This window comes from Scyliorhinus canicula, chromosome 19 (assembly GCF_902713615.1).
Source record: "Scyliorhinus canicula chromosome 19, sScyCan1.1, whole genome shotgun sequence".
In the NCBI taxonomy this organism is placed as follows: domain Eukaryota; kingdom Metazoa; phylum Chordata; class Chondrichthyes; order Carcharhiniformes; family Scyliorhinidae; genus Scyliorhinus; species Scyliorhinus canicula.
The window spans coordinates 68887543-68914395 of NC_052164.1; the positions used below are offsets into that span (position 1 = coordinate 68887543).

General features: G+C 46.6%; 1 protein-coding gene across 3 annotated transcripts in view; it reads right to left on the reverse strand.

The window, feature by feature from the left end:
* Window positions 1-7824: 7824 nt before the first annotated feature.
* Window positions 7825-26853, reverse strand: part of tmem218 (transmembrane protein 218) — a 33042-nt gene continuing 14013 nt past the window's right edge. For all 3 annotated transcript variants that reach the window (XM_038779468.1, XM_038779469.1, XM_038779470.1), the window contains exons 3-4: window positions 22990-23095; window positions 7825-9104 (exon numbers count right to left, since the gene is read on the reverse strand). In XM_038779468.1, the coding sequence (XP_038635396.1) occupies window positions 8973-9104; window positions 22990-23095 (238 nt within the window). In that variant the 3' untranslated portion in view covers window positions 7825-8972. The remainder of the gene's footprint in view (window positions 9105-22989; window positions 23096-26853) is intronic.

Consider the following 26853-nt stretch of genomic DNA (forward strand, 5'->3'; position numbering starts at 1 on the left):
TTATTTTTGAATTTAAACATTCTGTAAATGCGTTTTTTTAAAATTGGCTTTCAGCCTTGTTCTGACCTGTGGAGCTCCAAGCAGAATGATGATTTTTAAAATGTGTCTTCCTTTCATGTTCAGCAAAAGGCATTGATTTCTCCATTTCACAATTGAAGCACATAGGACGGTGCATTGAAAGAACATCATTGAATGATCTGATCCAGTCCTGGATAGTGAGGTTATGGCTCTGTGAGACATGATGGTTAACCGGTCTGAAAATCTGATTACATAGTTTGAATTTCCATCAGGTAATTAAAATAAACCATGCTGTGTGCTTTGATGATGAGAGAGCAATCTCCCTATGGCTGGCAGCAGCACATTACACCAGGGATTTTGGGGAAAACAGTAGCCTGAACATGTCACAGAGCAGTCCAGTTGTAGGTTTATTCCAAGTTTAATCCAGGCACTCATATTCTCATTTTGAGCTTTCCATATCTAGCAAAATACAGTTTAATGTCACCCTTAAATTCTCATTAATCTTCTGCGTGTTATACTTCAGCATCGTCTCTTCTTCCAAATCAGGCACAGCTTGACTGATAACATCTGCCCCTTTGCTGCAGTCACTTACTTAACAATCCAGTTGCAATTTGTTGAGAACAGAATATATCACCATTACAGTACATTTAACCACAACCCAGAGTTTATTATAGGCTGCGTTTATTATACCCTTCCCCCCCGACATGTCTTCTTTTATTGCACAATAAAAAAACAACAGACTTAATGGAAAGCTGAATAGTAATGGCTGTTAAATTGATGAATCCTGCAATGGTGTGCCGATCGTTCTTTCACAATAGCTGTTTATCTCCTAAATGTGCCCCGTTTCACTGTGGGAGGGAGGGAGGCCTTGCAATCTCAATCAATGTCCCAGGGTAGGGGGAGTGAGTGCGGTTTGGAAAGTAGAAATGTTACTAAAGCGTGGGACTCTATGCAGTCAAGGGGGAATTGCCAATGAGTTACATTTTGTACAGGGTGAAAGGTCAGAAGCTGATGAGGAAAATACTAGCAAAGTGAAGGCTCACCATGTGAGCAGAGGGAGTGAGGCCAGTTGGAGGAAGCTGGTGTTAGAGGTGAAAGAAGATGCACTTCTCCCAACAACATTAATGTGGTTATATGGTGATCACTTGTCTGCCACTTTAAGTCTCCATTTGGCTTAATTCCTTTGTGTCATTGGTGGCTCAGAGGTATTATGCTCATCACTGAATCCAAATCAATCCAGAAACTTGAGCATAAAAACTATAGAATTCCTACAGTGCAGAAGGAGATGATTCGGCCCATCGCGTCTGCACCAATTCTTTGAAAGAGCACCCCAGCCAGGTTCACTCCCCCGCCCTATCTCCGTAACCCCATTTAACCTGCACATCTTTGGACACTAAGAGGCAGTTGATCATGACCATTACAACTAACCTGCACATCTTTGGGCAGTGGGAGGAAATCGGAGCACCCGGAGGAAACTCAAGCAGACACGGGGAGAATGTGCAAACTCCACACAGTGACCCAAGGCTGGAATTGAACCCTGGTCCCTGGCGCTGTGAGGAAGCAGTGCTAACCACTGTGCCGCCCCAAGGATGAGGAGGAGTCTTGATTGAAGTTCAGATCAGTTTGGCCAAATGGCCTGTTTCAGTGCTGTACTCTGTGTAAAATAAATAGAAGACTGTCTAAGAGGTTCCTCATAATGTGACCAGATGGAAAGCCCTGAGAGTGAAAGGTTAAGTTTCAAACAAGAGCACAAAAACCAGCCCGCATTTCTGATCTCAACCAGCAGCACAATACTACCTCACTGCAAGCGAGAGAATATGAGGGTGAGGTATCCAAATCTGCTCTTATGAACTTCATGATACATGGTTACAGAAGGAGCTTTAGATCGGCACCTTCAGTTACTAGTGAATAGCGAACAGTGTTTTGGGTGGGAGCAGTGGTCAGCAGGAGATAATTTTAAACGTAGAATCGGTGCATACAGCCATCTTCAGAAGCAGGACTTTTTCACCATAAAGGGTTACAAAATATAACAGCTCCTTTCTATAGATTCTCAAGGCCTTCCTTCTATAAGCTCCATTTGAGTTTCCATCATCTGCTTTTGTTTTAAACAAAGAAATATTTTGCTTCATGTAGTACCTTTCACAACCTCAGGAGGACTTTGCAAAGGCTTTATAGCTCAGTGAAATACTTTCAAAGTGAACGCACTATTCTAATGTCAGAAAAGTGGCAAGTGATGCACGATCAATTGTACAAAGACTAAGGTTGGATACAACTGTGGCTTTATTGCAGTAAAATGTGAGGCCTCCCACATCAGCTAGCGAAATGGCTGCTGAATAGGGGACATGCATATTTATAGAAGGCAGGGGCTACCGGTGAACCTGTAGTACAGGTCCTACCTTACATCACCTAATACAGGTGTAACAGTGGTTTACTACATTCACCCCCTGTTAAAAATAAGTCCGGCGGGGGTGGTGGAGAACTATATACAGTAGTGAATTTATGTACAATGTTTTATCAGGGGGAAAAAAAGTGTTCTTTGAAAGTTCGTTGCCAGTTAGAGATTCAACCGGTCTGGTGCCTTGACGTTCCGCTGGGAGCGACGTAGCGGTGGCGGCAATGTCGATGCTGGCGATGTCGATGCTGGCCTGATGTTGGATGATTCTGGGAGTGCGCCGAAATCCTCTTCATCCTCTGGCATGGGTAGGGGAAGGAGGGATAGTCCTGGTAGGGTTAATGTTGGGAGCTCCGGGGGAGGGGAGGGTGGCGCCGGGCCGGAGAAGTGTGTTTGGGTGGAACCTACTGGTGCCAGGTCCCTGAGGGAGACAGTATCTTGGTGGCTGTCGGGGTACGCCACATAGGCATACTGGGGGTTGGCATGGAGCAAATGCACCCTATCCACCAACAGGTCAGACCTTGTCGGACGTGCCTACGGAGCAGGACCGGTCTTGGAGCTGCGAGCCAAGTCGGGAGTGACACCCCGGATGTGGACTTCCTGGGGAAGGCAAAACGACGTTCATGGGGTGTGTTATTCGTAGCGGTGCACAGTAGTGACCGGATGGAGGGTAATGCATCAGGGAGGACCTCCTGCCAGTGAGAGGCTGGGAGGTTCCTGGACCATAGGGCCAGTTGGACGGCCCACCATACCGTCCCGTTCTCCCTCTCTACCTGCCAGATTCCCCGGGGATTATAGCTGGTCGTCCTGCTGGAGGCGATACCCCTGCTGAGCAGGAACTGATGCAGCGCATCACTCATGAATGAGGATCCCCCTCACTGTGGATGTCGGCGGGAAAACCGAAAAGAGCGAAGATTGTGTTCAGGGCTTTGATGATGGTGGCAGACATCATATTGGGGCATGGGATGGCGAAGGGGAATCTGGAGTACTCATCGACCACACTGAGAACCGTAGTTTTCTTTGAGGAGCGCCATGGTGTCTGCGTAGGTCGGGGCGTCCTGGATCAGCGGAAACATGTTGGAGCTCAACCTTGAGTACAGGATCTGCATCTTCTGAGCCTCCGTCGGAGGGGTGGTTGCTGAGTTGATATCGGCCTCGAAGCAAGATAGCCAGTGATTAAAGTCCTTTTTGGCGTCGCTTGAAAATGTGAAGTTATGCACTTTGATAGGAAGAATAAAGGAGCTGAATATTATTTAAATGGAGAAAGACTGCAGAAAGCTGCAGCACAGAGGGATTTGGGGGTCCTCAGGCATAAATCACTTAATGGTGATTTTTGATCAGAGTGATCTTTGTGCTTTGCCTGTGTAGTAGGCGAAGGAAGAGTACACGGTAGACTGGATAAGAACAAGATTTATTTATGTTATACATGATAATCACAAGTACTATAACTCCTCACTCCGAAGGGCCACCCTCCAGTACCTGCACCCAGGCCGGGTGGAGGCTCCACCACCTTATTACCGGGGAATTCATATTCCATGGTGTAGGAGGGGAATCAGATACAACAAAGTGCTTGGCCCCTGAAGGGGTCATAACATCCCCCCCCCCCCCCCCCCCCAACTCCGGACAAACATCCATTGCTTGTTGGAGGGTCAGGTGAGTCTCCATGAGCAATGTCCGCTGTGTTTCCCTGTACCCTTCGGCGTGCCAGGAACTCCCCATTGGACTCGGTTGGGGCCTGTGAGGCCGTGTGGAATCAGTGTCTGTGGATCATGATTGGGGCTGCAGGTTCAAATGCCTCATGACCAAGGTGACGAATGTTGCGAACGGCAGCATGACTGGCCTGTCTGGGTAGGCGAGGCCATCAACGTTTAGGTCAGATCACTGATGGTCATTCTTCACCAGTGATGGCGTTGATACAAAATGAATATTGCACTAGCTCAACATAATGTGCCCAATCGTTGGCATCAGTGTCGAACGGCTCCAGTTTACTGATAACCGCCATCATTCTGCTCGGGGTGGAGGCCTCTCCAACGGTAGTAGCCAGTGTAGTAGCCAAAGGAACCGACTTCATGGAATGCACAGTAGGCTGGATAAGAACAGGTTTATTTACACTATACACAATAACCACAAGTACTGCAACTCCTCACCCCGAAGGGACACCCTCCACGACCTGCACCCAGGCCAGGGTTTACATACTGTGAAGCTCCTCCCAGTTAGGGGAGGCTCCGCCCCCTCAATTACCAGGAGTTCATATTCCATGGTGCAGGGGGGAATTGGTAACAACATAGTGCTTGGCACTTGAGGGGGTCCGAAGAGCCTGCATGTCTGCTGCTGGGAAAAATGAAGGCAGATTTAACAGTGAAAGCACTGGGTGCTGGCTCACCATAGCTACTTTCTGAAATAGGTGATTAAATCAGTATGAGTAGGTACATGGCGATGAGTTAGATCTGGTCTTGGGTAGCTCCTACTGGAGGTGCTCAAAGACAGAGATGGGTCATAAAGGGGAAGACAGGGCAGCACGGTGGCGCAGTGGTTAGCATTGCTGCCTCACGCACCGAGGTCCCAGGTTCGATCCCGGCTCTGGGTCACTGTCCATGTAGAGTTTACATATTCTCCCTGTGTTTGCGTGGGTTTTGCCCCCACAACACAAAAGATGTGTTGGGTAGGTGGATCGATCACGCTAAACTGCCCCTTAATTGGAAAAAATGAATCGGGCACTCTAAATTCATTTAAAAAAAGGGTGAAGATAAGGGCCTGGGAAATGAATACCTGACCAGACTCACTGTTGGAGGATGATAGACAGAAGACCTGAAAAGACGGACAATAAACAAACTTAATTAGCATCTGTTTTTACCAATCAAGTATGATAAAGCAGCATTACAACCTAATAAACAAAGACTTGAGAGACAGCTGTGGTAAAAATAACAATCTTTAGAAATACAATGAGATTTTGCATAAAAATCCCATTTTATTTCCACAAGTCTGTAGAGTTTATTTACTTGGAATTTGTTGGGCTTTAAGACAATTAGAGTAATGGACGTCAATTAAATCACAAAATGCGCTCTGAAATGGAAAAATAGAGGTAATTAGTTTTCCTTTATGAGTGAATGGTTTACAAAAGTTAATAATTAGCTGGAAAGAAAAAGGGATCTCATCAACACACCATCATAGCTCACTCAGAAATTTCAATTACACCACACAGCCTTGTTCAGCATAGCACAAGAAATTCAACTGGCCTGCTTTTGAAATAATTTGAAATGTTCCCAGAAAGGATTGCCTTGATACCGCGCCGCTCGCCAGCTCAAGATGTCCCAAAGCACTTTGCAGCCAGTTAAGTACTTTTGAAGCGTACTTGTAAGAAAAGCTGCAGCCAATTTGTAGACAGCAAGATCCCACAAACAGCAATGTGAAAATGACCAGTTCATCTTTTTTAATTGATGTATGCTGGTTGAGGGATAAATATTGACCAGGAGCTGAAGAAAATTCAAATTCTTTTCTTCAATTGCCATGAGATCTTTTACATCCAAGGGGAAGAGCCTTGGTTTAATGACTCATCTGAAACCTCCATCGGTGAAGGATTCCATCAATATTGTAGTGGAGTGTCAGCCCAGATGTTAGTACACAAGTCTTTGGAGTGGTATTTGAACTCACAACCTTTTGACACAAAGTGCTACACTTGAGGCATGGCTGATACCTTGGTATAAAAGATTTGCAAGAGCACCGCATGCACTTTAGAGAAAGGCAAGGAGGTAGCATTAGGAGTTTCTTCCAACAGCAAGTAAAATGAAAGCCCAAAGTGACACTAAACTATCTGGACAGGCAATCTTCCAGTCATCCAGGTTCATAAATAAATAGGAGCAGCAGTAGACAATACAATCCCTTGGCCTAGCACCCCCACAGTAGGTCCATGGCTCACACTCTACCTTCACTTCCATGCCCTTTTCCCACATTCAAAAACACCATAGAATTGATTTCCAGCGGCGTGAGGAACCAAGAGATTATTTAATGGAACCTGTAAAAACAAAATTCCTTTGGGTTTGATGGCGTGGATCAGGAATGACCTTTTCCTCTTGTTAGAGTATCAATAATGAAGGAGCATTAATTTTAAACTGCTACTAGGTCAAGAAGATGAGATTAAAAGAAACTTCACTGTAAACTGGGGCATAGAGAAGCAGAGATTATTGCACATTTTAAAAGGAAGTATATGAATATTTAAAGCAGAGCAAAATAGAAACACCTGAGCAATAGGCAGTATTTTGGATTACTTGTGCAGAGTGACAGAGACAGTGGACTGGATGGCCTTAGAAATGTTTCAACAGCTCATATTTCATGGTAAACCATTGAATCGGAGCGACTGCTGTTATGTGGACCATTCCGATGCAGCAGTCATTTTGCACACGAGGCAGTGAAAATAACAATTCGATCAATGCCTAGTGTTTTTTTTGTTGTAGGCACAATTTTCGTTAGGATAGCAGAAGAACTTCCTGCACTTCTTCAAACAGGGTTGTGGGATCCTTGATGTCCAAGCAAATGGGGTGAGCTTAATAGCTCATCTGAAGGACAGCACTTCCAACAATCTAATATTTCTTCATTTCCATTGCAGCATCAGCCTAGGTTACGTGCTCGTCTTCAGTTGCAACTTTCTGAGTCAGAAAGGTCCCCCCAACAGAACTGAACTGAAGAGATGCTCAAAGACTCAGGAGGCCATTCAGCCTCTCTTGCCATTCAATTAAACCAAGGCAGATCCGTACTTCCAACACTATTTACCTGCACTTCCAATCAGCATCTCTGAAGGGACGATTGGAAAACATGCACTGTAGACAGGAAATTATATCACAGTCTGTATATTTTGCTGGTAGATCCGATTGTGAGCCAAGGTCAATAACAAAGGACACAGTCTACCTGTCTACCCAGCTTGGAGCTGTCCAATTTTTTCTCCAATCTCTTAACTTACCTCTCTGTGCTCTGCTTCAGTTCCTGAGAGCAGGATATTCAGTTTCGGAATCAATCACATGTGGAGAACACCTAATCAGATACGATAGAATAAATCTGATTTAGCTAGAATAAATTTGCCTATGCTTAAGCTTACCATCATACAGAGGTGTTACAGAACGTGTATGATAGATTATATGCAAGAATATTATAGCTAGATATAGTTCCTTCTTCATTTTAATATATTTCCTCAAGTGTTCTACTTATTTTTGAGACACACTCGAAATCTTATTTCTATGCTTTCGGTTTGCTGTACTTTACCAAATAGAGTTCTTAAATGTTACCAGTAGGTGGCAGCATGGCACTACTTAGTGCCAAATTCTTTAATCAAGAATACCAATTAACAAGGTGAGGGGGCAAAGGGACGACAAAAAGGATAATTTCTCTGCTCACACAATTAAATCATGAATCTCAGGCTGAAATCTTGATGTTTAAATTGCGTCTTTTAATTCAAAGAGATTATATAGCCACGCTTGCATTCTCCAGTACTCACTGATTTTGTTTTAATTATGCAAATCTAATACTGCAGATTCACAGCGCAAGTTGCCTAATCAAAAGAAACAGCTACAAAATATAAGTTTCCAAGATATGAAAAATATTCCCAATGCACAAAGTTTTGTTTCAAATAAATACTGAATTGCGTAGGACAATTACAAAAATATGGCAGGAGGCATCTTGTTGGTCCATCATAATTTTAAACACTTCTACCAGACTCAACATCGTCGCACCAGCCAAACCCTCAAATCCTGTAATCTCCTCTGGTCTAACAAAAACAGTTCCAATTTTTCCACTCTTTCTTCTTGTTTCACTTAGCAGGCTGCAACCTGGCGAATCTGTGAGGGATCGTCTCTCATGCCTCAACACACTCAATGCTGTGTGGAGCCAAAAGCTGCGCAGATTAATCCAACTGGTCTTCCAGCAGTTTTATACTGTTTGCCATGGGGTGGGGTGGGGGCCCTCTGGGGAGAATGCAGGATGAGACAATGTCTGTATGCTGTGCCTCACAGGCTATCGATTATTTGCAAGCAATGACATGTCCTCCATTTGAGACGGATATTTGGAATCCGGATTTTCCACGCACCTGCAACAAATGGGCCCTCCGGTTTCAACAAAGAATGCTTTTCCTTTCTTCAATATTTTCTCCTTTTCTTGGGTATGACCGCAGGCTGTTGAGTGCCTTCTCCAAGTGGCCACTCTTCAAGCACTGCTGAATTAGAAGATGGTGGTGAAATTCAGCTGAGCCGAGTTCTATAAATCTGGAGTTGAATCACCCACTCATTGGTACAGGGGTGATGGGCCAAATGGTCTTATTCAGTGGCTGTGGTTTCTATGATTCTAATTTAGTTACATTCTCCATATTGATGCTGCTCCGTTCAAGGAAAATTCTTTTGACTTCCCTCCCAAACCCCCAGGAAATTGTAGAAAAATAAAAGAAATCGGTGACTCAGGGGGTTTTTCATTTGTAGATTACTGCACAGATTTCACAAAAAATTAACTTTAAAAAAAAGTTATCATGAGGAAATGCTGTTTTAATGCATACGTCAAATGCAGAGACTCTCCGGATCATTTCTCAGTTTCGAATGAGTTTAGCTTCCACGTGTTCCGCTAGATAATGGGGAAAGAGCAGAATCAAGCTGATCAGGATTGTCACAATCAGTATGCACAGCAGACTATAGCGGCCAATGAAGAAAGTGTCATAAACCTGAAAGAGAAGGAAAAGAGGATTTGGATCAAATCTGTATGCCGGCTTCCAACACTTTCCTCCCTTCGACAAAACAAACAGGCAACCAGCTTCCATGTTTAAAACAAGCCAATTTAACCTGACTGCAAGCAGGTATGGATGAGTCTTGGATGACTTCTCTCTCTCTATCTCTCTTCTCATCTCTTTCGGAGAAATCCTCAGCTGCCATCTCAGACCCTCTCCCTACCAGTGTAAATTGGGAATTAATTTTAGTAGAGTAATCACAAGTTGACATTTCAATATAACACCCAACGATGCTCATCATAACGGGCCGATGCATAAATGCTGCAATATTGTTGGCCCCAAGTAAGGGTTTACCTCTCCCCACTAAGTGCATAATGCAGTGTGGGTCTTGAGGTATACAGGTCAGAAGGCTGCAGAATTTGATCATCAGACTCTGTTGAGTTAGGTGATTTGAGCTGGGATGGTGGGGGGGACAAAGGCAAATAACCTCAATACCCCAGGGATAATGATGGAGAGGAAAATAGGGTTGTCACTCCTGTTTTCTCCCTGGTTCCTCGACAGTGAACAGCCAAGGAGAATAGGTTGCCTGTGGTAATGTTGCCAGAGAAAGAGTACAAGACTTAGGGTGAGAAAGGAGAAAAATAAAAATGACCTGGGTCACTGAAGTTGGATTCTGCAACATATACTGAAATAACACTGAATTAAATTTCTCTTGACAACATGCCAAAATTATGGATTGTTTCTGATACAATGTGCTATTTCCAAGGTCAGCCTATTGTAAACAGAAACTTCTGAGAAAAACAGATTACAAACCCCTTGAATTGAATAGAGGCTGTTTTAAAAAATACAGAAAACAAGTGACTCTTACACAAAGAGATTATATTTCATGCTTTTTCCAGAAAAAACAAGCATGGCTTTGACTAGAAAGTGGGACTTCACAAGTCTGGAGTTCCAACCTGTTAAACGCAGCTACATCATGCAAGACAGACAGTGAACAATGAAATACAAGGCGTTATTAAGTCCTGTGCACTCTCACACAAAATCTATCCTGGTGGCAGCATCATAAACTAGGCAAAGCTCACAGCGGAGTTCCTGTCTTATGCCAATGCCATTCTCTAACCGGCTGCCAAAGGGTACTTGTAGGAGAATCCCGGGTTGCCTTTCATGTTCTTTTGCTAACTGTGGGAATGTACCCAGTTCTTCTCATGTCTGCTGCAAAGCAGCAGTTCGGTCAATCACCACCTTTGAAGCTACATCCTATTTACATTGGGGTCCAGAGCATTGGTCCATCTTATGCTTCCATCAGGATAGCAACGCTGCAGGATAGAAGGTGGGCAACAGCGTCCAGAGTAAGAGGGAAAATTATCCAGGGTCCTGATTGGTGTCTAGCAATGTTTGTGAGTGTGTGCAAGTAAAGAAACAATCCTGTTCGACTATGATACCCTTCACGATCAACAAGCTGGACAAGGCCAAATGTGTAGGCTCATTCAAAAGAGTGGCCAGTTGATGGGGATGCTGTGGGTGTTTCTTTTTTCCTTGTTCTGTTTGGGGTGTGTTTTCTTTGTTATGTACAGAATGTTAAAAACATAATGAAAATATTGCAAAAACAAAAGCAGAATCCCAACAGTGCACGAAGCCATTTGGTTCATCGAGTCTGCACCGACCCTCAAGAAGAGCACTCTACCTGGGCTCACTACTCCGCCCTTTCCCTAAAATCCCACCTAACCTGCACATCTTTTGACACTAAGGGGCAATTTCATGGCCAATCGACCTAACCTATACGTCTTTGGACTGTGGAAGGAAACCGGAGCCCAGAGGAAATCCATGCAGACATGGGGAGAATGTGCAGACACCACATAGTCACCCACGGCTGCAATCGAACTTGGGTCCCTGATGCTGTGAGGCAGCAGTGCTACCCTACTGCCCGTTTGGTAACTACATCCTTCCTTAGGCACAGACACCAAAACTGTACACAGTATTTTAGGTACGACTCAATCAGCCTTGTCCAATTGCAGCAAGACAACCGTACTCTTGTATTCCACCTCTCATGCAGTAAAGGTCAACATACTATTTGCTTTCCCAATTGCTTGTTGTACCTACATGTTAACTTTGCTTTCTGTGCAGACACCCAAATTTCTTTGAACCATTTAACAGTTTCTCACCGTGTAAAAATCAACTAATCTATTCTCCCCAACAAAGTGAACAACCTCACATTTATCCACAATACACTTCATTGGCACCTTCTTACACACTCACCCAATATAAAATCTCATGTGTAAGGCAGCAGTTTTAGCACTGGCATTTAATGTATGTGCATTAAAGTGGAAGGAGTAGAAGCATCTGTATTTAGGAACAATGAGTTCATAGAACATACGTGCAGTGGATGGACGGGCCTTTTATACACAAACATATTGTGACAAAATAACATCTGACACTGACATGCTGTAATTTCACCCAAAATTAAAAAGAATTGAATTGAACTAAATTTTAAATGGAATCCATGTCCTAATAGCTGCACAATTTCATGATCATGACTGAGGGGACAAACACTGATCTGCACAAGCATTTACGTGTGACTCACCAAGAAACTCACAGCTACACTCGCAATCCTATTTCAGAGAACACTTACTTGAAAATCCTAGATAATGTTAACATGCAAATCTGCAACTTTATGTGTGGTCTAAAATATTAATTAGATTTGAGAGCAGAACAGGCAGAGAGCGAACAGCAGAGGAAGAATGCTAACGAATGCTAATCACTGCCTCTGCAGGAGGTTCTGGCCGTGTGCTCTCGTGAAGCAATACAAGGGGCTTGCTACACGAAGACGATGTCGAGGAAGAATAAACTCCACCTCGGCGACAGAACAAATCTCCTGCGGACCAGACAGGCTCTCGTTTAACACACCTCATTCTTTAATGAGCCAATTAGTGGGGCCTGGTACTGTGAGCAGTACACAGAGCTTGGCCATGTAATATTAATAGCTCATTGGCTCGCGAGCAGAAGTCCTGCCCTGTGCCCTGCTAATTGGTACCACAGTATTCTATTATTTGATCAGAGGTGGAAGTTAGCAGAAGCACAATACAACACAGTTCCATTTTAATATCAGTTTTGCAATATCTCACATCTGATCAGCTGGTGGAGGTGTTCCAATCAGTAAACTACATTAATCAGGCTACATTATTCCCATTTATGTGAACTTTAACTTTTAAGGTCTTGTATATTTTTATTCAACACCCTGTACACTTCTCTTTTATTGATTGACGCAAATACCAAAGGGGAACTTGCAACATGCCAAAGTGTATATAGCCCCTTGTAGAAAGACGGCTACAGCCAGTCCCAGGTGCTTTTATATGTCTTTATATTACAGTGTCAAGACCATCAGTGCAGAGAACCACGTGAGGTAGTGGTTTACTGAGCCTCCTCTGGGGCATTCATACTGCTGGCAGTGTGTATAAACAGATGCAGATGCTACTGGATGCAGCGACTGCAGAATGGCCAAAAAAGTTGAAGCCACTATCATCTTTTGAAAGCACAGTCACTGCTGTTTCACAATTGATATTAATGCTCTTAATTCTGTTCTGTGGCATAAATGAGGCAGATTCTAGAGCACCGTGAGCCAGTGTGTTTCGCTGAAATACTTCAAGCAGAAAGCAGTTCTTCACCACAAATAGGAAATATGTATATATAATTTATACAAAGAGAGAGAGAGAGACAGAGGCAGACAACAGATGGAAGGAAATTCCTCTCTCCCTAGGCAACTGTTTTTGTTTATTTTCAGCTCATGCATTGCAATGCTGAATATAACATTATTACTGTAATAAAAGCTACTCAAACACAATCACTTGGATGGTTTCCACACCATGAGTGCCATTCTGCCTGTTACATACCTCTGGAACTGTACACTCAAATTCTCACCAATTGTCTCATGCTTTCGACCAGTGTCTAACAAAGTATTTCTAAGGTGGTCTGCCTCAGCTTCCTTTTGCAAAAACTCTGAATCTGTGGTGACTGATGGCTCTGAAGACTCATATCTCAGACTCTGCATCAATGCAGGGATTCTTCCAGACTCTGTCACACTGTTCCTACTCCGTGTCCATGATCGCCTGCACCCATCATTCAGGACAACCTTTTGTGGCGATTGTATTCTACATCCTTCAGCTTCTCTTGAATTGCACATCCTCAGGGCACAGACCTCATTCTCACCCACAGCAATTGTTGAACCATTCCATTTTGATCGCGTGCAAGCTCATGAATAGGTTCAAATCTTTGAAGATTCAGTTTTTGCATATCTCTCACCAACATAACTAAAAATTACCACCTTTTATCTTTGATTTCTCCACTCAGTCTTTTTTATTGTGGAAATTCTTCTGTACTCTGACCTCTGAGACTACTTCTCTACATGATCCTCTTCCTTGCCAAAATTCGTATTTTTGCCTTCAACAAATGTAAATTTGGTGCTTTCCAAACTGTGGTTCGCTGCCCCCATTGGGGTTATAGAGGCAGTGGATTGGGTCGTAAGTTCCCGTTCTCTGAGTGCAACTGCTGCACCAAGGCCTATGCTACAGCACTCCCTACTGTTGCCCTCCTCTCACTTCTATGTATGGCGGAGGCGATTGATGTACCTAGCAGCTTGGAGAGATGGCTACATAGACATCTTGTATATGCTGCAAACCCCAAAAAGAAGCTACCAGTCCCAGCGGGAAAAAAGCTGCAATGTTTCCGCTGGTGATGGGATCAAAGTTAATGGCAGCTATCTTTATAGGGGTCAATGTAGAGCATGCTGAATGTGTGGATATACTGGGCCAGGAAACAGGACAAGAGGGTCTTGACTGAGTCTTCTGTCACTGGGGAATATGGTAAGTTTAACTGAAATTTAAATAAGTATATGAAATCAAAAATACTTTAAGTCACAGATTTTCATATTCAACTGATGTATTTATGTTGATCTGGAATACACAAGCTTTAATTATTATATACTGAATGTTACTCTGCTGTCGTCTTGTTATTTTTTTACTGGTATCTGGATCACATCAATTTTCAAGTGTTAAAATAGGGTCATATTAAAAATAGTTTGGGAAGCACTCTGTTAAATATTTATAACTTTCAAACTGGGAACCCTTCAGATTCCAACATCATCATACTCATGTCAGTAGGTCATCCGTTTTTCAGGATTGTTTGGTTGATTTTCTGGCATGTTTGCCCTGTAAGCGTATACTTATTAAAGGTGTTTTCTGCAATTGTTATATTTTTGGGGCAGCTGATATGGTCTTAAGGAAATTAGTATTGCAGTGAGGTGGGATCTTTGGAATGCTAATATTGTTAGGAGATGCCCCATGGGGAAAAAGTTTGAAAACGATGGTGCCATAAATTCCAAGTCCACGCAAGACTCAGAGAATGAAGTGGTGCTTACAATACCTCTCTTGTGGACTTCCAGTGGTGGCCATGGAGAGATTGGTCGCACACAGGGCAGCTCCTGCTCGAAGGTGTGGAAATGAGATCTTTTTACCCTAAAAAGGGAGAAATTTCGACGGGAAAGTGCAGTTGACGGTGCGGAGGTGAGGTTCCCCTTGGGAGTAGCATGCCTGCTGTTTACCAGGCCTGGAAGAAGGTGGTCAAGGACCCGGCCAAGAAACTGGAAGAGCAGCTATTGGAAAGATAGTGGAGGGGGAAGGATTGACGCAGGTTGGAAAACCCCTGATGGAGCAGTCGATGGTTTCTATTAGAGAAGAGTTTCATCAACAAAGAAAGGAGATGCAGGAGGACCAATAAGGGCGGTTGAACCCTTGAAAGGCTCGATGGAAAGGTTCGAGAAGTGTTTGTAGGCACAGGGGTCGCAGATCCGGGAAATGGAGAAGGTGATGTTGGACCACAATGATCGGGCGGTGGTATTGGAGGCGGAGGTGGAAGCCTTTAAGAGAAAAGGTGGAAGAGCAGACGAACAGGTCAAGAAGGCAGAACCTGAGACTTCCGGTGGCGGCTATGAGGGAGTAGGTCGCACATTTGGTGGCTCCCGTTTCGGTCGAACTTTTGGACCTTTCCCCTGACTTTTTTGCGCTTTTGAGCGTGGAACTGGAAAGCAATAGTACTCAGGCACAGGACCCATACAGAATTGTATGGACCTAAGAAGCCGGAGGGACCGTAAACAGCAGAAGAAGTGGTTGAGTAAGGGCACGGTGGAGGTTGTGAGAGAGACTAGCATGGCTGGGGTTCAGAGCAAGGAGCCGACAGCCCAGCCCACAATGGAAAAGCTGCTGCAGAATATGGGTCTTTTTGGCTTTGAAGCGTGACAACTTGGAGCCACTTCAGAAGTCGATTGATCGGATGGGGAAAAGACTGGATGATCAGGCTGAGAAGCTCCAGCAGTTGGAGGAGTCAGTGGAGGAGCAGGCTGACTTTCAAACGGTGGCGGATATGGAGATCCGGAGGCTGAGGGACCAGCAAAAAGTGCTTCTGGAAAGGCTGGAGGACCTGGACAACAGATCTCGCCGGCAAAACGTGAGAATCGTGGGCCTCCCGGAGGGGGCAGAGGGGCTAGACGTGCCGCTTGTGTGGAGGGTATGTTTCAGAAGTTGCTGGGGAACGAGGTGTTCCCGTGCCCGCTGGTGGTGGACAGGGCATACAGAGTGCAGGTGAGGCAGCCGCAACAAGGGGGTCCCCCACGCGCGATAGTGGTACGCTTTCACAGGTACCTGGACAAGGAACGGGTGCTGCAATGGGCAAAGAGCACACAAAGCTGTATTTGGGGCAATACCACCCTGCATGTGTACAAGATTTGAGCGCGGAGGTGGCCAGGAGGAGGGGAGGCTACAGGCTGGTGAAGGAGATACTGTAAAAACAAGGTGAAATTCGGGCTGCTTTTTCCGGCGCGACTGTGGGTTACGTATGTAGGTCAGCACCACTATTTCGAGGAACCCGAAGAGGCGATGGACTTCGTTAAGAAGCAAGGGTTGGCCCTGAGCCGAGGTCGTTTGGACTCATGTTAGAGCTTTTAAGTATATGTGGTGACTCTCCAGTTTTGGGATGTATCTTTTTTTTCTTGTTTTTGCGTGCTTTTTGCGTGGTTTTCCTGAATGTTTCCTGTTTGGGCTCTTTGCTTAGTTGGAGTTTGGCTGGGGGGGAATTAATAAAGAAAACAGTTAAAAGGGTTGGGTTAAAATGGATGCTTATGGGGAACTTTGAGCCATCTCTTTCTGTGTCTGTATGGGTAGGACTGAAGAGTGCCTGTTATTTCTTATTTCTTTTTTTTCTTTTTTAACTTGAATTGTGCTATTGCGGGGCTTGTTTATGACTTGTATAGAGTGTTTGCTTAAGTTGGGCTGATATGGGGAAGTGGTGTGGAGGGGTCGGGGGGGGGGGGGGAAAGAGGGGTGACTGGGAACAATGGGTGGGAGATGGGCTGGTGCCGAGGCTGGGAGCCCCAGGCTAGCTGAGTGCAGCTAGTCAACGGGAGCCGAGTTGGGGGGTGTCCATATAGTTAGATTAGAACAGGGGTTAGGTGATAGGATGGTGTTGCGGGGGCGGGGTTGTTCTGCTGACGGGGATGGAAACTGGGCATGGTAACAGTGAGGAGGTCATGGGTGGAGCCGGCCAGGAGGCGGGCCAGAGGAAGTGCGACACATGGCTGGGGGGCTGGCCAAGGAAAGGGGATGGCTGATCGGCAAAGGGGGGGAGGGGCGAAGTGCCCCCCAACCAGGCTGATCACCTGGAATGTTAGAGGGTTAAACAGACCAGTGAAGAGGGCGCGTGTGTTTGCGCATCTGCGGGTTCTGAAGGCGGACATAGTCTTGTTGAAAAGACGCATCTGAAAGTGGCAGACCAGGTTAGGTTAAGGAAGGGCTGGGTCAATCAGGTCTTTCATTCGGGGCTTGATTCTAAGATGAGGGGGGTTGCGATCCTGATTAATAAAAGGGTACAATTTGAGGCGGAGGGCACAGTCGTGGATGGGGGTGGCAGGTTCGTTATGGTGAGGGGTAAGCTCGAAGGGGTGAGAGTAGTCCTGGTCAGTGTGTATGACCCTAATTGGGACGATGTGGATTTTATTAGGAGGAAGCTAGGGAAGATCCCCGACTTGGACTCAAGTAAGTTGATCATGGGCGGGGACTTTAATACAGTCCTGGACCCGAGCCTGGACCGGTCATGCTCAAGAACGGGCAGGTTGCCAGCGATGGCAAAGGAACTGAGAGGGTTCATGGAGCAAATGGGGGGAGCAGATCCATGGAGATTTAGCCGGCTGACGGCGAGGGAGTTCTCGTATTACTCACACGTCCACAAGGTGTATTCCCGAATTGACTACTTTGTGGTGAGTAGGGACCTGCTGGCCGGAATGGTGGGGGCAGAATATTCGGCAATTGCCATATCGGACCATGCTCCGCACTGGGTAGACCTGCAGTTTTGTAAGGTCAGCTTTCAGCGCCCACCATGGAGGCTGGAAGCTGGACTACTCGCGGACAAGGCGGTGCGTGAGAGGCTGAGGAAATGCATGCAGAATTACATGCAGGTGAACGATACTGGAGAAGTCTCAGCAGCGGTGCTCTGGGAGGCACTGAAGGCAGCAGTGAGAGGGGAGCTGATTTCAATCCGGGCGTACAGGGACAGGACAGATAGGGCAGAGATGGACCGACTGATTAAGGAAATTCTACGGACGGACAGGAGTTACGCGGAATCCCCGAGGCCAGAGTTACTCAGGAGACGACAGAGGCTGCAGGCTGAATATGGGGTGCTGACTACAGGCAAGGCTGTAGAGCAGCTTAGAAAGGTAAAAGGCGCAATTTATGAGCATGGGGAGGCCAATAGAATGCTTGCGCAGCAACTGAGGAAGAGGGAAGCGGCTAGGGAAATAGGGAAGGTAGTGGATGGGTAAGGTAATCTAGTGGGTGATCCAGCAGGGCTGAACAAGGTCTTTAGGGACTTTCATAGGAAGCTGTACACTTCGGAACCACCCGGGGGACCAGGGGGGGATGAGGCGATTCCTGGACGGACTGACCTTCCCAAGAGTAGGAAGGGGGTTGGTGAACGGACTGGAGGCCCTGGTCAGGATCGAAGAGGTATTGGGGGGCCTGAAGGTCATGCAGTCGGGTAAAGCCCCGGGGCCGGACGGGTATCCGGTGGAGTTTTACAAAACATTTGCCGGGATAGTGGTGCCGGTGCTGGTCAGGGTCTTTAACGAGGCAAGAGCCAGAGGGAGTTTACCCCCGACGATGTCGCAGGCCACCACCTCGCTCATTCTCAAATGTGATGAGGACCCGGAGGCCTGTCGGTCATACAGGCCGATCTCCTTGATGAATGTAGACGCCATGTTACTGGCCAAGATCTTGGCGACCAGAATTGAGGACTGTGTACTGGTTGTATTGTGGAGGACCAAACCGGGTTTGTAAAGGGGAGGCAGCTGGTGGCCAACATAAGAAGGCTGCTCAATGTGATTATGATGCCCCCGGAGAGTAGGGAGGTAGAGACAGTGGTAGCCATGGATGCTGAAAAGGCTTTTGACCGGGTCGAGTGGGATTATCTATGGGAGGTACTAGGACGGTTCGGGTTCGGGCCGGGGTTCATCGACTGGGTTAGGCTATTGTATCAGGCCCCAGAGGCGAGTGTAAGGACGACATCGGACTACTTGAGACTGCACCATGGGACAAAACAGGGCTGCCCTTTCTCCCCACTGCTGTTTGCGCTGGCCATAGAGCCGCTGGCAATTGCACTGAGAGCTTCTAGGGACTGGAAAGGGCTCGTCCGGGGGGAGTGGAACATAGAGTCTTGTTATACGCAGATGATATGCTGTTAAATATATATTGGACCCAATGGTGGGGATGGACGGGATTATGGCAACCCTGAGGGAATTTGGCCGGTTCTCCGGATACAAACTGAACATGGCTAAGAGCGAGTTGTTTGTAATTCAGGCGAAGGGGCAGGAGAGTAGGCTGAAGGGGTTGCCGTTCAGGCTAGTGGGGGAGAGTTTCCGATATTTGGGGATTCAGGTGGCACAGAACTGGGGCAGGTTGCATAAGCTCAACCTATCCCGACTGGTGGAACGAGTGAGGGAGGAGGTCCGGACGTAGGATGCGCTCCCGCTGTCATTGGTGGGGAGGGTGCAGACTGTTAAGATGACGATTCTCCCGCGGTTCTTGTTTGTTTTTCGGTGTCTCCCCATCTTTATCCCACGGTCCTTCTTTAAGAGGCTGAATAAAATTATTCTGGGATTTGTATGGGCAGGGAAGTCCCCGCGGGTGAAGAGGGTGATGCTTGAAAGGAGCAGAGGAGAAGGGGGGCTGGCGTTGCCAAACTTCAGCAACTATTACTGGGTGGCCAACATAGCGATGATAAGGAAATGGATGGTGGGTGCAGGGTCGGTTTGGGAGCGGATGGAGGCTGCTTCGTGCAGGGGCACTAGCTTAGCAGCCCTGGTCACGGGGCCTCTGCCGCCAGCACGGTACTCTACCAGCCCGATAGTGGTGGCGGCTCTTCGGATCTGGGGCCAGTGGAGGAGGCACGTAGGGGAGGTAAGAGCATCGGTGTGGACCCCAATCTGCGGCAACCACCGATTTGCCCAGGGGAACTTGGATGGGGGGTATCAACTGTGGAGGAGGGCGGGGATTGTGAGAATGGGGGATGTTCCCGGAAGGGAGCTTTCCGAGCATGCGGGCACTGGAGGAGAAGTTTGAGCTGGCAAGAGGGAACGACTTTAGATACTTTCAGGTGAGGGATTTTGTACGCAGACTGGTGCCGTCCTTCCCACGTCTCCCGCCGAAGGGAGGCACGACAGGGTAGTATCTAGGGGAGAGGTGGGAGAGGGTAGAGTTTCAGATGCCCTGAGCAGAGTAAACACAACCGCAACATGCGCCAGGCTCAGCCTGATCCAGTTTAAGGTTGTGCACTCAGCCCACATGACGGTGTTCCAGATGAGCAGATTCTTCGGGCTGGAGGACAAGTGTGCTAGATGCACCGGAGGGCCGGCTAACCATGTACACATGTTCTGGTCGTGCCCTAAACTCAGGGGGTTTTGGCAGGGATTCGCAGATGTCATGTCCCGGATATTGAAAACTGGGATGGTAATGAGCCCGGAGGTGGCAGTCTTTGGGGTTTCGGAGGACACGGGAGTCCAAGAAGAGAGAAAGACTGAAGTTCTGGCCTTTGCTTTCCTGGTAGCCCGGCGACAAATTCTGTTAGCTTGGAGGGACTCCAAGGCCCCGAGGGCTGATGTATGGCTATCGGACATGGCAAGCTTTCTTGGCCTAGAGAAAGTCAAGTTCGCCTTGAGAGGTTCGCTATTAGGGTTCGCCCGAAGGTGGCAGCCATTTATTGACTTCTTCACAATGTTTAATTTGTAATTTGTGACTCGAATTCTTATTTTTTTGTACTGTACTTCAGATATGTATTTCAGATACTCCTGATTCTTATTCCAAAGGTCTTTTTTTGGAAGTTGGACAGTCATTTTGGAGTTTGTATGGGCAGGGAAGGTACCAAGGGTCAAGAGGGCCCTGCTATAGAGGCAGAGGCAGAAAGGGAGGTTGCACTACCGAACTTGCTGCATTACTATTGGACAGCTAATGCGGAGAACGTGAGGCGGTGGTGGGAAGGAGAGTGGGTAGAATGGGTTAGGATAGAGGAAGAGTCCTGAAGGGGGTCAAGCCTGAGGGTCATGGCGATAGTCGTGCTACTACTGGCACCAAGGATATATACAGAGAGCCCGGTTGCACAGTCCACGATTAGGGTTGAACCAGCTGAGGAGACATTTTAGGATAGAGGGGATGTCGGTGTTAACACCGTTCTGTCAGAACCACGGGTTTAAGCCAGGGGAGACGGACGGTATGTCTAGAAAGTGGATAGAGGTCGGGCTGGTGAGGCGAGGAGTTTGTATCTTGAAGAGAGGTTCGCTAGCATAGAAGAGCTGAGGGAGAGGGTAGAGCTCCCGAGGGGAAGTGAATTTAGGTATTTATAAGAAAGGGACTTTGCACGGACGGTGTGGAAAGGGCTTCCCAGGCTACCGAAATATGCCCTTTTGGATCGGTTACTGCTCCAGATGTGGAACAGGAGGGTAGGATTGGGGACGTATATGGGTGGCTGGGAGAGCAGGCGGGTGTGCAGGTGGTGAGGATCGAGGAATGGGAGGAGGATTGGGGGGGGGGAGATAGTTTAGTGAGTGTGGAGTGAGGCACTGCATAGGATGAATGCGACCTCCTCACGTGTGAGGATGAGCTTGATACAGTTAAGGATGTACACAGAGTGCACATGACTTGGGCGAGGGTGAGTGGGTTCTTCCAAGGAGTATCAGACTAGTGCGAGAAGTTTGGCGAGGACCAGCAAACCATACGCATATGTTCTGGGGCTGAGAAGTTAGTGCACAGTCCACGATTAGGGTGGAACCAGCTGAGGAGACATTTTAGGATAGAGGGGATGTCGGTGTTAACACTGTTCTGTCAGAACCACGGGTTTAAGCCAGGGGAGACGGACGGTATGTATAGAAAGTGGATAGAGGAGGGGCTGGTGAGGAGTGTGGGAGTGTTCAGGACGCTAGCAAAGATTGTGGGGGCGGACGTCGGGCCGTACCCTATGGTGGCGATTTTCAGGATATTGGAGAAGCTGGAGCTGATGGAGGAGAGGAAGGCCGACGTTGCAGCCTTCGCCTCTTTGATTGCCCGTCGGAGAATTTTACTGGAATGGTGGTCGGCAATGCGGTCGGGGCTGGCGGCCTGGTTGGGGGATCTATGCAACTTCCTACGGTTGGAGAAAATTAGTTTGAACTGAGGGGCTCAGCGGAAGGCTTTGAGGAATGGTGGGGGCTGTTTGTGGCCACGTTTGAGGAGTTGCTTGTTGGGGGGGGGGTTAGGGTTAGAGTGAAAAAGGGGAAATATTTGTACACACTGTAAAACTGAGTTGGGGAGTGTGTTGCCAGGATTATTTATGTTTTGTAACTGTTGAACAAGTTTGGAATGAAATACATTAAAAAAACAATTCCTCTCTTGTGTCAGTAAATCCGGATCAGATTAAAGGGAACATTTCTCACCTGATGCGGGGCCTTTCTCTCATACTAGCCTCCAACATCTCCTTATTCAAACTTCTTTGTAGTTCCTTGCTTTATCAGTGTTTCTGTGGGCATTACTCCTCTAAACATTCTCCCCAAGCTCCAAATACATTATGTTTTTGCCTCTCTGTTTTCTAGGCCTCGCTTACAATTAAATCAAGACTAGCATTGTATCCCTCTGTAACTCATCCTGTCAGAACCTCACGCTGGAACTTCAGACCTTGTGTCACCTATCCCTCTTCCAACAATCTAAATGCTTTTAAAAGCCATGTGTCATCACCTAAACACAACTTCTTAATTTGCCTCTTCTTCTCTCCTACCTACTTGACCTTTGCCTGCAGCACAGGCTTTGACCTGGGTTTCTCAATTTCAAAAAGAGAAAAACATCAGAAAAGATCAAGATGACATGAAGGTAAAATACAATAAAATTCTGATCCTAATCCAAGACTCTGGTGTGCTGGCATAAGTTATAACTCAAAGAGTAGAGGTCATAGCAACTCAAGCGACCTCAATAAGTGAGCTTTGATGCTCTGACCAGAGGAGTACGTAGGAGCCCAGAAGCACTCACTGAAATTAAATGGATAGAGTGAGGGAGTGATATAGTGGAGGGAATCATTTACTGCTGGGGTTTAGCTTGCTTTGAGTTTAAACCTTTGATTTATTCTTCTGGGAGTTTTGTCTGGATTTATGCTGCAGGTACAGTACTTCATCCTTCACTGAAATCAATATATTGTGCACTGCATATGTGAAAAATGTGACTGCCTGAGGCTTGAAAAGGTTCTGTTGCCTGCTCATTGTTTTAAATAAAAGCTCAGGGGCAGGTTATGAAAGGTAATATAAAGCAATACACATAAGCACTGTTCTTACCACATCTTCAGTCACTGGCTCAGGTATTTCCTTGGCTCGAGGAAAGAAGATGAGGATCATTGTGAGAATCAATGCAAGGAAGAAAACAAACACAGTCGAAAGCCAGCTGCGTAAAAATAACAGACAAGATATTCCTGTTGAATCTGTATTTCACAACAGATAATACTTTATTGTCCTGGATATCAACCAAGGGACACAGCAAGGGGATTGGAGCACCAAAATCAATGAGCTGAAGATGAATTTAACTCAAACAAAATTGGTACTGCATTGAGGTTGCACTGGTTCCTGCGGATTGCACTTTCATCAGACCAAGCGGTCTTCCTTAAGTTATGCAAGTTTATCTTTCTTTTTCCAATTTTTGTCTTTTTCAAAGGTTTGTTTTTAGCTCTGCTCTGTGGCCTCCTTCCATTAACTTGACCCACTCTCTGCCAAAAATGCATTTTTTGTATACCAGCCCTACTTCAGTTCTGCTGCATGTGGGTTTTCCACTGGCCTGACCTGCACCATTCTTCTCTTGCCGTGTTCCTTTCCAAGCAGCTCAATCCCAATTCTGATCTCCGTGATTTTGGTATGATGCTTTGACTCAGCGTCATCCAATATATTAACCACAAGCCATGTAGTTAACAGGGTTTCCAGATGTGATTAGCTACATTTCTTATTCCTAAGTGACAATTGAGCAATGGACACTGTGGGCATGTGATCTCAACACAACTCAACACATGGTGCATATGTATACATTTTAATGTTCACTCAAATTGTGTGACGAAAATCAGGGCCTGTGCAATTTTTGATCACTGTGAGTGATTTACTTCTTGACTATTGAACATTGGTAGATATTTGTTAACTAACTGTACACGTGAAGTACATTATTATCTACTGTCAAAGTACATTAAGGTGTTTTAGAGAGAAACTGTTTCCATCAGCGGGAGTCTAGGACCAGAGGCAATAATCTAAAAGTTAGAGCCAGGCTTGTCAGGAGTGAGATTAGGAAACACTCTGACATGGAAAGGGTGGTAGAAGTTTGAGACACTCGTCTTCAAATGGCAATTGATGTTAGATCAATTGTTAATTTTAAAACCGAGAGATTTGTGTTTATCCAATGTATTACGGGATGTGGACAAGGAAGGTTTCTGAGTCGTATTGCAGTTAGTCATGATCTCATGGAATGCCAGAACAGGTTCAAAGGGCTAAATGTTTACTCCTATTTCTATGCTTTCTACTAAAATTAGTGTAAATGGTCAAAATTATGTCGCCATGGCTATACGTGACTTGTTAGCAACTCCTATTGGACAGAACTATCCTATTCCGTGGCCTGACCCATTCACTCCAGCTCTCAATGCTCCTTGTTTTGTGACTTGACCCATTCACTCCCACTTTCTATGCTCCTTGTTCTGTGGCTTGATCATTTCATTCTAGCTCCGTGTGTGCTAACTATTGCAGCAGTCTCGATACCCTCCCTGTACTCCTATAAAAGTACAGGTGCAAAAGTCAATTGAACCATAGAAACGTGACGATGCAGAAAAAAGTCATTCATCCCTTTGAATTGAATTGCATTTGATTATTGTCACATATACCGAGGTACAGTGAAATGATAAACATTTTTCAAGAATCTTCAAATCGTCAAGGCAATTAGATTTCTATTTTAACTCTTCCCCTGCCTTGTTCAGTCCCCACCTACATCTATCTTTGCTCTCACTTTTTCCATCACCTGTACAAACATGTTTATCCAGCCTCAAGTATTGCTTTATCCTTATTGATGTCCGATGATTATAAAGCCAACTTCAGGCATGCAAAATAAGTGGTAGCAAATTAACTGTCAATTATGCACCCCATCTGATTTTCCTATGAGAGTGTACAATGAGCTGCCAATCCTCTACTGTCCTTTAAGTTTAATTTGACTCATAGTCTCTCTGTACCTCCAGGTAATGTCATGACAGTCTCCAGTCCCCCATCTACTCGAAAAGTAGTGCAACCTGTCAACACCACCCTTTTCACCTGGTTGAAATTACTCTTGCATGAAAAAACTTTTAAGTTAACACCACTCATTTCCTCCAAGTAAAAGGTATGGCTATGGAAGATCACAAAGACCCTTGCTTTTCCTGTCCCTTCACAGAATATTCTGTTCTGCGTACAGTCCAGACAGATGAAATGAAAATCGCTTATTGTCACGAGTAGGCTTCAATGAAGTTACTGTGAAAAGCCCCTAGTCGCCACATTCCGGCGCCTATCCGGGGAGGCTGGTACGGGAATCGAACAATGCTGCTGGCCAGCTTGGTCTGCTTTAAAAGCCAGCGATTAGCCCAGTGAGCTAAACCAGCCCCCAGATCATTACATGCATGAAAAAAATACGACATGCATAAATACACAATGTAAATACACAGGCACAGGCATCGGGTAAGCATACGGAGTGTAGTACTACTCAGTAGAGAAGAAGGGCAGCACGGTGGCACAGCGGTTGGCATTGCTGCCAACGGCGCAGGGGACTCGGGTTCGATCCCGGCCCTGGGTCACTGGCTGACCACCAGAAAGGCGGAGGCTCAATGGAGAAAGGCTCAGGGTGAGGTGTACGAGTATGGGGAGAAGGCGAGTAGGATGCTGGCACACCAGCTCCGTAAGCGGGATGCGGCTAGGGAGATTGGTGGAGTTAAGGACGGGGGAGGAAATGTGGTGCGGAGTGGGGTAGACATTAATGGGGTCTTCAGGGACTTTTATGAGAGACTATATCGGTCCGACCTCCGGCGGAGAAGGGGGGGATGGGGCACTTTTTGGACCGGCTGAGATTCCCGAGGGTGGAGGAGGGGCGGGTGGAGGGTGTGGAGGCGCCAGTTGAGCTCGAGGAGCTGGTTAAAGGGATAGGGAACATGCAGTCGGGGAAGGCGCCGGGGCCGGATGAGTTCCCGGTTGAATTTTACAAGGCGTATGCAGACCTGCTGGGCACCCTGTTGGTTAGGACCTTCAACGAGGCGAGGGAGGGGTGGGGGGGGGCTTTGCCCCTGACGATGTCTCGGGCGCTGATCTCCTTGATCCTTAAGCGAGACAGGGATCCCCTGCAGTGTGGGCCATACAGGCCGATCTCACTCCTGAATGTGGACGCCAAGTTGTTGGCAAAGATCTTAGCCACGAGGATAGAAGTTTGTGTGCCGCAGGTTATCCACGAGGATCAAACGGGGTTTGTGAAGGGGAGGCAGCTGAACACTAATATACGGAGGCTCTTGAACGTTATTATGATGCCGGCGGAGAAAGGGGAGGCGGAGATAGTGGTGGCGCTAGATGCGGAGAAGGCCTTTGATAGGGTCGAGTGGGGGTACTTGTGGGAGGTGCTGGAAAGTTTCGGGTTTGGGTAGGGGTTTGTCAGTTGGGTGAGGCTGTTGTATGAGGCCCCGATGGCGAGTGTGGCCACGAGTAAGAGGAGATCGGAGTATTTTCGACTATACCGAGGGACGAGGCAGGGGTGTCCCCTGTCCCCCCTACTTTTTGCGCTGGCAATTGAACCCCTGGCTATGGTGCCGAGGGAGTCAGGGGATTGGAGGGGGCTGGTCCGGGGTGGGGAGGAGCACCGAGTGTCGCTCTATGCGGATGACCTATTGTTGTATGCTGCCCGCTTTCCCAAGGCAATGGGAGGTGTAGACAAAGTCAATGGATGGGAGACGGGTTCCCGTCATGGACTGGGCGGTGTTCACGACTCTCTGTCCTTTCTTACGGTCTTTGGCCAAGTAGTTGCCATACCAGGCTATGATGCCGCCAGATAGAACGTTTTCTAAGGTGCATCTGTAAACGTTGGTTAGAGTCAATGTGGACGGGGGTGGCATGTGGCTCAGTGGTTAGCCCTGGCACTGCAGCGCTGATGACCCAGCTAAACATGCC